Below are 13,424 nucleotides of genomic sequence, written 5' to 3'. Positions count from 1 at the left end.
TTTGTTCCTCCAGGGCCTTTATCAGCTGATCAATGAGTTCCACTCTCTGTTGGGACTAGTGGGAGCAGAGAGGCCCCTTATGGTCCTGCTGGACGGGTTGGATGAGCTGTCTGAGGAACATGGTGCAGACCTTTCCTGGATCTCAACCCCTCTACCTCCCAATGTCTACCTCATTCTCTCTGCAACCACTGACTCCCACTGTACTCACACTCTGCAGGTCAGTATGGATCCATTGAAGTAGACAACATTATAAATTGTATTGTAACTTTAAAGCAAATAAATTAGAATGTGATAATAATTTGTGGTTTTAGAAGGTGTTATGGGCTAGAACAATTTCCTGCAGCCAGGGCAGAGTTTGGGGCTGATCACACGAGAACATTGCGATTAGCATAAGCAATATACAGGCTAATTAAAGTCTTAATGGCATCAAAACAGGAAGGAAATGGTAAACTAGTAAAGCCCACCTCTTGCTCGATATGATTGGCTCCCTGTGCCAAGTGGGACAATGACGAGCGGTGCGACTCTGCGCCTTGTGCTGAAAGGATGGGAATATTTGAACTTTTATGCATGTCTAAAATACGCTAGAAAAACACACTGCAGGGTGCAAGAAAGAAGCGCAGCTGTAAGCAATAACTATGGCTGTCCACATACATTTGACCTTGTTGTGCATATTGTTTGTTAAAATTATACATCTAGCCTTGTTACATAAACTAATCTAGTAGATATGATATTTATAGATGACAGATTGTTCTCTCTTACCAACAGTCAGCCCATCCCACAGTCCTTTCCCTCCCTCCACTCAGTCCTGATGACATCACAGCAGCTTTGGAGACCAAGTTGCAGACTGACCAGCGGTGTCTGCAGGAGCAGCAGTGGCAGCTGCTAATCCAGGCATGTCTATCCTGTCCCTGCCCTTTGTACCTGGAAGCAGCTTACTCTGAGAGCATGCTGTGGACGTCCTACTCCCCCCAGGCCAGCATCAGCCTTCCAGCTAGTCTGGGGGGCCTCTACCTCGCCGTGCTGGCTCGCCTGGAGAGAGAGCTGGGGAGGCAGCTAGTGAGACGGGCTGCATCTCTCATATCCATCTCACGTTGGGGTGTCACTGAAGAGGTGAGGAAAGCTACATTTACAGGCTGCTTGGCTTCGGTGAACAGGGATTTCTATAATTACCTTAAAACTACATTTGTCACCATTTTCAGAATAATATGCGGTTGTGCCTTAGTTCTTTGTCCTATGTTGTGACCAAGAACTGCTGCTGGCCCCTTGGCCATATTGGCCCCGTTTTCACTTGGTATTAAATCTGATCTGAGTGATCAGATCACAAGTGTACAGCTCTTAGTACAGGTGAAAATACTCTTAGGATGCATTGAGGATGCATTGAGATCCAATCATTGAGACCACATTTGGAGGTGGCCTGAGCCACCTGTGTCTGGATTCTTATAGCAGTGAGAACGGGAATGTGTCCTGGGCCACATTAACGACCGCCTACTCAACTGTGAGCGGAACTACGTAACGATACTCATTCAAAGTACTTCTCATGTCACAGAAACCACTGAGAGTGAATCATGTGTTTTAGTTGTGAATGGAATGATGTACGTTTTTATTTGCATAAAGAGCGGGGCAGTAGTATCTGTTCACAAGTGGTCACTCAGGACACATTTGGAGACACATTCTGCTGCCAGGTGGGAATACACATACATAGAGCTGTCCACTTGTGAGCGTATCACTCAGATCGGATTTTAATATCAGGAGAAAATGGCGCTATCGTTATGCTGATGACACAACGCTATATCTCTTTTAATTGCAATAACTCTATGAAGCTCAATACGATTCAAAACTGTCTTAATGCAATAAAAGAATGGATCACTCAAAACTTTCTTCTACTTGACAAAACTGATTATTATTAGGCCCAGGTACTATTATGCACAAATACTCAAATTTTATTTGCCCGCTTACCCAAAATGTTAAACACAGTGTAAAACAAATCTTGGGACTACCTCAGATCCCACTCTAGATGTTAACCTACTCCATGTAAAATCTCTGGTTCAGTCCTGCTTTTTCTAGTAATAAGTAATATCAGCCAAAAATCCGACCCCTAATTCAGCCCAAATACCGTTGATAACACAAAATCTAACCTGTTCTAATCTTTTCCGCATTACAGCTACTGCTCAAATATCAATTTTAGAAGTGATGCCTAAGATTTATTCAGCAATATTTAAAAACATGACATACCCAGAAATTACAATTTATTACAATTTGGGGCTGTAGTCAGTAATAATAACTTTCTACTCATCAAATGAAAAAAGAAGTCCAACAGGGCAAGACATAAACAGTCAGATCATCTGAAAGATTTTAAAAGAATAATTAACATCTCAGGAAATACACCCAGTCTCATGTCTCTGCACGCTGAATCTCATTCGTTCATTCACTCATTCATTCACTTGTAGGGGAACTTATGTGCTGGAGCTTTTTCTTTACAAACAGTGTATCCACCCGCTGAGTACTTGAGTGCAGTGTCTCTGGCTGTAGTGCTGGTTGCCAGATACAGTCGGTGAGCACAGGTTTTGGTTTTTGTGTATACGCGCAATGGTTCCAAACCAACCTCACTGATAACAGAGCGCTGAGCACAGTCCATGTGTTCACCAGGAAGTAGTTCCAGCATGTCACCATTTTCACATTGTGTTTGTGTTCAGATTAAACAAACGAGACACAAAATGTTAATCAGTGAGCTTTAAAGCTGTTGGCAGGTGTATCGTTGCCAGGCTAGCTGTTCCCCCTGCTCCCAGTGTTTATGCTAGTATGGGCTAACCATTCCTAGCTTCAACCTACAAACAAAAGATTGATATCTTCTCAGCATACAGTTATTCTGTATTTGGTCATTTTAATGTAACAAGTCATTTTATCTTAGTCACACCAGTATTAAAGTGACTTCCAGCACAAAAGCTTGAATATGAATGGGATCAATTGGACATTTTGAACCAATGAAATGCTTGTGTCCATCATCAGGAGTTACTGGACCTACTGGCCCAAGATGGAAAGGTGCTCCAGGAAGTGACCTCATGTCACTCCTCTTCCGGCCACCCCAGGGTGCCTTATGTCCTGTGGGCTCGACTGAAACGTGACCTCGGTCATCACCTAACTGAGGTCAGGACAGATGGGACGTGGGTGTACCGCTGGACCCATTCTGAGCTGAGGCGTGTGTGCATGAAGCATTATTTAAAAACAGATGATTCTCTCATGGCTGTGCATGCAGATTATGCCAACTACTATAGACATAAGTCACAACACACACACATATTTCAGCCACTGGCATGGACACTGGATGAGGATGGTGAAGGCATGAGTAAAAGTTACAGATTCAATCTGAGGAAGCTTCACGGGTTACCCCACCACCTGGTCCGCTCAAGTCAAATCTTGCTCTTCCTGTCCGAATGCCTTTTCAACTATGAGTTCCTGCTCCATAAGGCCTGGGGTCTGTCTGTCCTGGACATCGAGGAGGACCTGAAGAAGGCTGTGCTGCCAGACAAGTAGGTCCTTTCAGAGGACAGATAGAATGCTGTCCTGTTGTCTTAAGCTGCATATACCAATGATGACGTTCACAGTTGTCCAAAGCAAGAAGATCCTCACTTTGCATCTTGGCTTTGGTTCAGATTCATGTCACTGATTTCAACTGTTTACCTTCCAGTGTCTGCTATCCAAATACATCCAAATACATTTTTCTTTCATAACCATCATTTTACCTTGATGCAAAATGTTATAAAGTTGAAAGAAAGATGTAAGACAAATTGACAAAGTGTTGACAGAATTCAACTCAAACTACTTTGCACTTAAAGGTTCCCTGTATAGTTTCTGACCACTAGTGGTACATGGTCAACTTAACACACATTCCTGTGTTACACACTACAACTGATTGACAGTCTTTGGTGTTTTCAATTGTGTAAAAATGGAAAGTTTCAAGGCAATTTATCCAATAGTTGACACATTATCAGTCTGACCTAAAAAACATTTCAACCTCCTGGTGGTGTGAGAGGAAAGGTCAGGAGTCTCTGGTGAGTGTCTGTTGATCCAGCTGACAGTTGATCCAATAGTTGTTTGGATTTTACTCAAAACCAAAAATATCAACCTCATGGTGGCTTTAGAGACACTAAGGATTTACCCTGTGGGTACCATTACCAAACTTAATGACAATCCATCCTATAGCTGAGATACTTAGAAGTGTTTGGAGAATTCTGTGCAGAGCATACACATTAGTCCTTTGTTGAGATTGTGTACAAGTGTAAAAAGAATCTTTGTTAACCATGTGAAAAGGCAAAATGTATTGGCCCATTCTAAATGTCCGCATGAGAGGCCTGCATTCATAGCCTCTTATTGGCTGCATCCCACTGCCTCCTCAAGCTTTCCCCAAGATGTTTGTGTCTTTGTTGTCTAGATGCATTGAATCATATGAATGGGGATAAGGGCGCACATTTTTAAGACATTTGTGACAGAAGTAGTAGAAGTAGAAGTAGTAGAATGGATAAAGAGAGCTTGAGAGAGAATCTACACAACTGGTGAATTACTGCGTTCAATGGCTTTATTGTCGGTTTCAGAGAGTTAGAAAAATTGTCAGACGCTGCTTCTCCACAATTCCGTGTTCAGTAGTCTACAGTAGTATGTTTCTGATTCTAATCACAACTCACACTTGAAATCTTTGGATTTCTTCTTTTGACAGGAAGTTTTACCAAACTTTGATACTTTTTAGGCACAGACCATATTGCCTCCATATGTACTACCGGTACATACAGGTACTTCATTAAAACTCAAGGCCGCGCCCCCTTTTGGGGGATAGAAAACAGACGATCCCATAGAAGTCAATGCAATTTGACGTGTGTTTAGATCATAATTTTGCCAAATGTGTGTGCATTTTCTTCTTGTTAAACAGATGGTTTGTTATATACACATGTCTAATGTTTATTGTGTGACTTTGCCTGACTTTAATAAATTCAATTCAATTCAATTTTATTTATAGTATCAAATTATAACAGAGTTATCTCGAGACACTTTACAGATAAAGCAGGTCTAGACCACACTCTATAAATTCCAAAACCCCAACAATTACAGTAATTCCCTCAAGAGCAAGCATTAGCAGTAGCTATTGCGACAATGGCAAGGAAAAACTCCCTTTTAGGAAGAAACCTCGGCAGACCCAGACTCTTGGTAGCTGGTGTCTTGACAGGGCCGGTTGGGGGGGGGTGATGAACAGTGGCAAATAATAGTCACAAGATAATGGAACAGTGACTTTGAATAAAAACTAAGGTTGATCGCTGTCATGTCCGTCTTCCCCCATATCAGTAGATCAATGACCCAACACGTTGTTCGCATACTGCTCATGTACATAATGTAATACATATCTGATTAAATTACTATCGTTAGGCTGAGTGTCGTCTGTAATTAATCAATCTGTTATTAATAACCAACTGTTCGATCTATAAGCTGAGATTTAGTTGGAGACGACAGTCTGATGCTGCTAAACTGTTTGCAGCCTCCCACTAAAGCTAACGTTAGAATATTCACGTTTCTTATGAGCCTCATATATCAGTGGGAAAGTCTCGATTTACGTTCTATACAACAGTTTTTTGAGCATTTTCCTGTTTCTCTCCTGATGTAACAGCGCGATTCTTCCCTCTCATAGGGAGCCTCGGCGATGCCGGTCTGGTCTATAGCCTGGAGTTTGGAGCGATTTACATGACGTATTGCCGGTAGTACGTGTAGTATCGAAAGTATCGAAAAATCCCTTGTCATTCAATACCAAATTTCGATAACTGACAAGTAAATCCAATCAGTGTCAGTGAGCCAATAAGCATGCAGCATGCTTTTACTGAGATCTAATAATGTTTGTGATTGGCTGTCTTACATTACACGTCGTAGAGGCATGCAGGAATAAACTCTACGTTCCGCACAGAGACGGGGCTCACGTGTGTGTTTTTGTATTTTGAGAGGCTTGACTACAATGTTTATCACATAGGTGTTTTAAAGGATCTGAAAATGAAAAGATTTGTACCGTAGTGTGGTAATTGTTTTTGTTAAAATTATTTAGATAAAATTTGTATCGATAAAAATCGACCAGTACGGTATCGAAAGTCTTGAATCTTGAATGATAACCATCCCTATTTCCTGATACTTTTTTTTTTTAGCTATCTACTGCAGGCTGAGCAGATGTCATGTACTTCTGACTTGAGCTAAAATCCAGCTTGTGATATTTGTTGCATGTCATTCCTTTCTTTATAGCCCAGTCTATCCTCTTTCCACGGCATGCTGTCATCCCTCTATTGGAGTATGGTCTGGCTGCGCAAGTTAACATTGTGGGATAGGAATAATAGAAAACACTCTGGCTTGTTTGTATTTCTTTAAACCAATCACAACCGTCCTAGGCGGTGCTAAATCTCAGATGCAGCGACGGTGCCTTTTCAAAATAGATAGCGTAAGGGGAAGAGAATGCTGGCTGAAATAGGTGGCCAATGGCACCATCTGTGTAAATACAGTGTGTATCCCCTTCACTTCCTAGGGAGCTGGTGGATGTGAAGGTGCTCTCAGGTGCACTGGAAATGTCCCGAGCGGTGCTGCTGCAGGACCCCTGTCAGCTGGCCTCCCAGCTTATGGGTCGACTGGGACAAATTGTAATTGAGGATCGTCCTCTTGCTAAAGGTACACTGACAGAATCTACCTTTAAAGTGTGTTTGTCAATATGTATTTAGTACATTTAAATTTAAATGGGCTAACGTATGCCTAATCACTGGTATGCCCCATACTTTGTATCGGCCTTAAGTAACTCCAAAAAGTATATTATGCTCCATTATTTGGTGAATATTTGCTGTGTGTATGACCCAGGTGACCCGCTGAAGTTCAGCTACCTCCATGCTCTACTGTCTCAGTGTCGCCAGTCCTCCCTATCTGTGTTGCTGCCCTCCTCCACCTGTTTGCTCCCCCCAGGAGACCTCCAACACATTCTGCTGGCAGGTAACAGATCATACTGCCCTGCTGCACAGAGTTGTCATCCTGACAACCTCCTTGTCCATACTATAATTTTGCTGTTTTGCTCTATTCTGTCCATCCTGGAAGACGGATCCCTTCTCTGTTGCTCTTCCCAAGGTTTCTTCAATTTTTTGGCCATAACAATTTTTGGAGACAGTGGGTGTCGTATACTGTACAGATTGTAAAACCCCCTGAAGTACATTTGTGATATTGGGCTATATAAATTAAATGTAATTGTCTCAGTACTTAAGGTACATGCTTGTCCACGCCACACCTACTGTAACTAAAGTACTACATAGTGTATGAATATGTTACTACATTTTTTTGTAATATAACTGTGTAAGGAAATAATCAATTGAATAATGGTGTTTCAACTAACCAGGTCATTTGACCAATGTGACTGCCCTGGGAGAGGGAAAGAGAGGACCCTTGGCTGTCACCAGTGAATCAGATGGAAGGCTGAGGTTTTGGGATCTGGAGCAGAGGCGGATCATCAGGAGCCTGGACGCGGTCGGGGGAATTGTAGGAGATTCCATCACATTGGGTCTGGATGATAGAATGCTTATTGTCCGCATGGGACAAAGTCTGCAGGTTAGACTTAGAATGAAGAGGAAATATCATTATTCTGCCTTATCTCAGCAAGGAATATTTTAACATGGTGTTATTCAAACTACAGTTATGATAACCACTTTGTAAAAACAACTTTTGAGGATCCAAACATGAAGACAATTTGGATATGTAGCACTCGAAGACAGGCAAAATTAATTAATGAAAACTCCACTTAGAAAATACTTTCAATCATCCTTTGTATTTCCCATAGATGAAATATCTACTCACTTTGCAACAAAAAGATCCGCACGGAAAAATGCAATAGTGTCTGGGAGTCAGACATTCATGATGTACAGGAGGCTGGACACACAGATCCACCTCCCCAGGAACAAACGCAGTGTCGGGTGGACACACTCATGTGATGCGTAATTGATGATTGGTAGACTATGTAAGTGAACAAGGTGTACCCGGACCACCAAACACTGGGCCGTCTTGACTGTCTTAATTCTGCACATATTTCTGTTACTGTAGTCCTATTTACTATTTCATTATTTCATCCATGCGTGTTATACTGTGCATACTGTCACCTGCCGTGGAGATGCTGGCCTCACTAACCTCTACACTTAAATAAATGGCATTACATCAGTGAGTTCAAACTGCTTATTGTGCGTAATTTGGTAATTTGGTCACTGAGATGCATGTTGTGCACTGGTGTGGCGCTGATTTCCACTTCCACATTAGACCTTTTTTATTTTAATTTCTGCCAGGGTTTGGTGCATTCACCACCAAGTCACCATTTGCCACTCTGGGCATTTTCTTTTATTGCTTATCCGAGATGACAAAAATTCAAACAGAAAAAAAATTTCTCGCCTCCACTGCGATCAGCACCTCAACCGGGGGCGCATTTATAGTCATTTCCATATTAATTTATAGGAGGAGGCAAGGCAGGGTCGGTGGCGCATTCACGTGCGCTCAATTTCACGTTGTTTAGGATGTACTGTATAAAGGAATGGTGTGCAGGACCTGGCATACGCCTGGTTTTATACATGTGAATATTTCTGTGCGTAGGTACTTTCAAGTTTTGGCTGTACGCCATCTTTTGGTATGAAAGCTGCGTAGTCTTTTATATAAGACTAGGCAGCTTTCATACCAAAAGATGGCGAAACAAAAGAGATGGCAAAACTAGGAGTTCCAAACCACTGAAAAGACCATATACTGATATGTAACTGTGTTTCAGGTGAGAGAGGTTGAATCCGGGCGAGTTGTGTATTCAGAGAGTGACTCACTGGATGTTCCCATAGTCACCACAACTTGTGAAGGACAGCTGCTAGTGGTCTTCTATGATGGAAGTCATCGAGTCAAGGTGCAGCAAACAGCAGACATACACAGTTAGAGACTAGCTGGTGAAAATAGTGGAGCATTTAGCAGCTAAAGAGACAGATATTTTTCTCAGGAGTTGGAGGAGACCAAACCAGAGCTAAAAGAGAGTAAATATTGGACTTGTTTGCTAGACCTTTAACCATAATAACTTTATAAGGTGATTGCGTTTTCATCTTGTTCTGCTGCCCATAAATGGTGACAAAAACAATTAATGAAGCCTGAAAGTTAGTGAAACTTTACAAAGAGAGCCTTGTATGTTCATTCAATTTTATAAAAGGTTTGCGTAGGTCATGTCTGAGCTAAATGTCTGTCCCTCGTGTGTTTGTTAGGTTTTCGACCTAGCCTCCAGCTGTTCTCTGCTGCACTGTGCTGACATCTCCATGGAGCATGAGGCAATCCACAAAAACCGCTCCATTCTGCTGTCCAACAACTCCATCAGAGACTACGTCCTCTTTGCCTACAGGTAAGACAGCATGAGATTAGATCCAGGTCAGGACCAGGCTATGGACATGTCTTTTGGGATAAGTTGGACATATTAATGATGCCTTGTTATGTTATTCAGCACTTTGAAATTTGACAGATACTTATCTTAACCTAGCAAATAACTAAAAAAATGAAATTGGTCATCCTGTCTTTGTGGTTGCATTTGAAACAATGGAGGTGGTGGCAGCAACTACTTGCTGTCTGAAAGCACTTTAAGAATAAAATATAGTCCCCCGAAATCTGTTCTTTTCTTGGGAGCATTGTCCTGTTGCTGCCTTAGTTTTGATTAATGTTTTGTGTTTGTATCAGCATAAAAAAACGGCACCTGTGTATAGATTAATTTTCCTGGTTGCAGTAGTGTCTGCAGATCATCCAGTCAGACTGGGCTCAAACCAATAAGCTCCACCAGAGGTTTAGGATAGGCCAAGTCTCTCATTGCCAGACCTATGTCCACAGCGCTCTGTCCACGCTGGAGTATGGTCTGGCTGCGCAAGTTAACATTCTGGGATAGGGGAAGAAAACACTCTGGCTTGTTTGTATTTCATCAAACCATTCACAATCGTCTTTGGTGGTGATAAACCCCAGATGCAGCAACGGTGCCTTTTCAAAATAGATAGCGGAAGGGGAACAGATTGCTGGCTGAAATAGGTGGCCAATGGCAGACTTGTTACCAACAGTCTATATCTAGTGAGCCACCTGACCTAACAGACCTGAACTGCAAGGGTAAAGTAATAACTGAAGGCAACCCACGTTTATTAGTGTTTTTATCAATTTTCAAAATTCTCTCAACTGTATTATGATCACTCAAGCTGTAGTCTGGCTCAACGGATGAACATAGTGACTATCCCTTGCTGCTGCAGCAGTGTGAATTTCCCCATTGTGGGATTAATAAAGGATTAATGTTGGACAAAATGCTTGCTGGACACGTACGTTGGGCATTATTTTAGGTTAGTGTCAGGATCCCACAGTCTTCCCATTCTTCCTACTGATTTCTCATGTCTGTATCCACTTTTGTAAAATCTCAGTTTTTTGCTGAGCTTTTAGTTTGTTTGCTAGCAGACGGAATTGATGAGGAAGCACCTTAACGCAATACAAAGTCAATGGAGAGCGATGAGATGGTTTCCCTGGTGTGGGCGGGACTTAAATGGCCTCTTTCGCTATTGCTGAGATACCCTTTCACTATCTCATTTATGTATTTTGGTAATGGCACTGTTGCTGCATCTCGAACTTAGCACCGCCCAGGATGGTTGTGATTGATTTAAAGAATGACAAACAAGTCAGTATTTTTTTTTCCCCTATGCCAAATAAGATGGGCTAGACCATTCTCCAGTGTTAACACAGCGATCAACTCAAACTGTACCTGTGTAACTGTGAAAGTCCTGAGTGGGAATGACTACCTTAAACCCTGGTTGCACAGTAGGCTCAGGTCACTATGAATGTCAAATGATGGTGATCTCAACAGCAACACATTCACAAGGCATGAGTCACAAGTGTCACTACGAGTGACCTTGTTCTTAAACAATATCACATATCCCTTTGTTAACAAGCTGTGAAATCAGGCCTGCACAGTATCCAGACAAATGTCACCACTAGATTTGAAAACAGTTGTGAATTATTAAGACAGGCGACTACTCATGTGCCTCCCCAGTGTAATATAGCACCAAGAAGATCCCTTAATGCCTTTGCTCATGTCACATAGATGAATGACACTGAAGCTGATGGCCAGGTGATGACTGCAAGATGATAAAAGTTTCCACAGAGGTGTTCTTCATCCTGTTACACTCTCATTATAACTGAATTAAGAGCAGAGGCTGCTTTCAGAGTAACTAGCACAGAAGCCATACCTACACACCTGACAGGAGGAGGTATCAGATAAACAACAAACTAGGGCACTAGTGGTTGCTGGTAATACAAGACAACAGGGATGGTAATAATATGGAACGCCTCAGAGCATCAGCACATTTACATTTGGCTCTTAGTGTGTCAGAGTTTAATGAAAGCTTTCATAAAAGCCGTAATCTACAAATGTACAGTTAAGGAAGTGCTGTGAAGGAAATGACTGTTCCAATATATATCGGGTCTATCGCTCAGGAACTGGGTTATAGTTCTTGGCACTGTGTAACTTTTGAATGAAGAAATAACACAATCTCTTAGAAATGAGAAGTGGAATTTCTAATCAATAAAACAAAAACAAAAACACACAAAATGCTGACATTTTCATCTTTAAGTACATAAATAAATATGACTAAATAGCTGATTTATGAGATTGGATGTACACTATTGTCCCATGTTACAACATACAACGTAAGTGGAGAACTGCTTGCAGCTGATAAAAAGTGAAAAGATTGTACATGGTGCAACAGTTCCAGTAACATCTCACAACACCATAATTAATAATAAATGAAATAATGCATTGTCCTACCTGCAGTTCACTGGCAAGTGCTAGTCTATGTTTCAGAATATATCATTTGGAATTGGTACACAACTTTTGACATGAATTCATATATATTGAAGTTAAAAATACAGCCTGTCTGTGGTTGTTCACATCATGTGAATTACATGGCTGTCTGAGTTGGGCGAGCAGTAGGGCTGCACAATTAATCTCAATTTTATCAAAATCGCAATATAGATTAGTGCAATATCCAAATCGCAGGGGGGGCGCAATATTTGTTAAAGGCAAAATATGTGTCTAACCATTCTGAATGAGGTATTGTGGGACTGCAGAGACGTCCCGGCCTACAAATTCTATCCTACAGACTAAAGGAAAACATCTTTGTTTGGTACAGATTCTTGCAAAAATCACACTACATGACTATAGTACATTTTTATTTGTGTTTCAATTAAAATGAGAATGATGATCCAAAAAAATTGATCATTCCCCCCAATATCGTGAATCATATCACAATCGCAACATCAGTCAGAATAATCGCAATTTGACATTTTCCTCATATCATGCAGCCCAGCGAGCAGTAAACATTTGGCACTGTGTTCTAATTTGTAAATACTATTAATGGTTTAAATATATATGAAAGTTAAATCCTTTTAGGTATTTGATACTTGTTCTTCTCTGTGTTTGAGGTCTTGTGATGAGGCAGCAGTATTCAGTGCCAGAGGGGGCGCTGTGCTGTCGGTCCTGTCTGTTCAGCACGGCGCTGCCTCTATACAGGCTGTGGACATGACAGAAGACTACCTGCTGCTCTTCTGCAGGTACAATAACACTACAAACAATTCAATTAAATTTTATTAATAGTATCAAATCATAACAATAGTTATCTCAAGACACTTTAAAGATTGAGTAGGTCACTCCATAATTTACAAAGACTCAACGATTCCCCCCAAGAGCAAGCATTTAGTGCGACAGTGGAGAGGAATTACTCGGACAGACCCAGGCTCTTGGAAGGCGGTGTCTGACTGTGCCGGTTGGAGGTATGATGAACAGTTGCAATTATAGTCACAATAAAGATAATGGAACTATGACTAGAAATAATAGTAGTAGCAGTTCAGGGCGCTGAGCAGGACCACCAGCTGCAACCATGATTTAGGTGCCATCCTAATCCAAGGAAAACTGTGAGGCGAGAAAACAAGCATTTCTGGGACATGAATGCACACAGATGGAAAGAGAGAGGAGAGAGGAGCTCAGTGTGTTAAAGAAAGTCCCCCAGCAGTCTAGACCTTTAACAGCTAGCTTTTAACTAAGAGCTGGTCCAAGTTAAACCTGAGCCAGCTCTACAAAGGTTGGTTTATGAATCTGACAACTATGAAGAGAAGCAGAGAAGAGAAGGGGTGCCTTCTCCACTGCATAGTGACAGATGTACAATTCCTGTATTTGTTATAACATCCAGCAGCTCTCTGTGAGATTTGTTTGTGTCTGCTTTGCGTCTACAAAAATTTTGTTAAATTAAAAAAACAGTTCTAAAAAAGTTGATGTGTCTGAAATGAAGAAGTGAATGGGGTGCAAGGAATTGTATAATAAATAAATAAATAAAATGTTGTTGGAGGAG

At 41.4% G+C, this 13,424-nt stretch overlaps 1 protein-coding gene across 3 annotated transcripts in view; it reads left to right on the top strand.

Annotated features, from left to right (window-relative positions):
- Positions 1–13,424, top strand: part of LOC114573893 (uncharacterized) — a 38,619-nt gene that overhangs the window by 12,200 nt on the left and 12,995 nt on the right. For 2 of the 3 annotated variants that reach the window (XM_028606105.1, XM_028606104.1), the window contains exons 13-21: positions 14–217; positions 766–1,110; positions 3,007–3,527; positions 6,545–6,684; positions 6,868–6,996; positions 7,394–7,602; positions 8,798–8,923; positions 9,270–9,403; positions 12,502–12,630. In XM_028606105.1, coding sequence (XP_028461906.1) covers positions 14–217; positions 766–1,110; positions 3,007–3,527; positions 6,545–6,684; positions 6,868–6,996; positions 7,394–7,602; positions 8,798–8,923; positions 9,270–9,403; positions 12,502–12,630 — 1,937 coding nt within the window. The remainder of the gene's footprint in view (positions 1–13; positions 218–765; positions 1,111–3,006; positions 3,528–6,544; positions 6,685–6,867; positions 6,997–7,393; positions 7,603–8,797; positions 8,924–9,269; positions 9,404–12,501; positions 12,631–13,424) is intronic. The other variant, XM_028606106.1, reaches the window with a different exon arrangement.

The sequence above is a fragment of the Perca flavescens genome, chromosome 19 (genome assembly GCF_004354835.1).
Source record: "Perca flavescens isolate YP-PL-M2 chromosome 19, PFLA_1.0, whole genome shotgun sequence".
Lineage (NCBI taxonomy): Eukaryota > Metazoa > Chordata > Actinopteri > Perciformes > Percidae > Perca > Perca flavescens.
The sequence above is the reverse complement of the archived record's forward strand: the minus strand, read 5'-3'. Positions and strand labels throughout refer to the sequence as shown.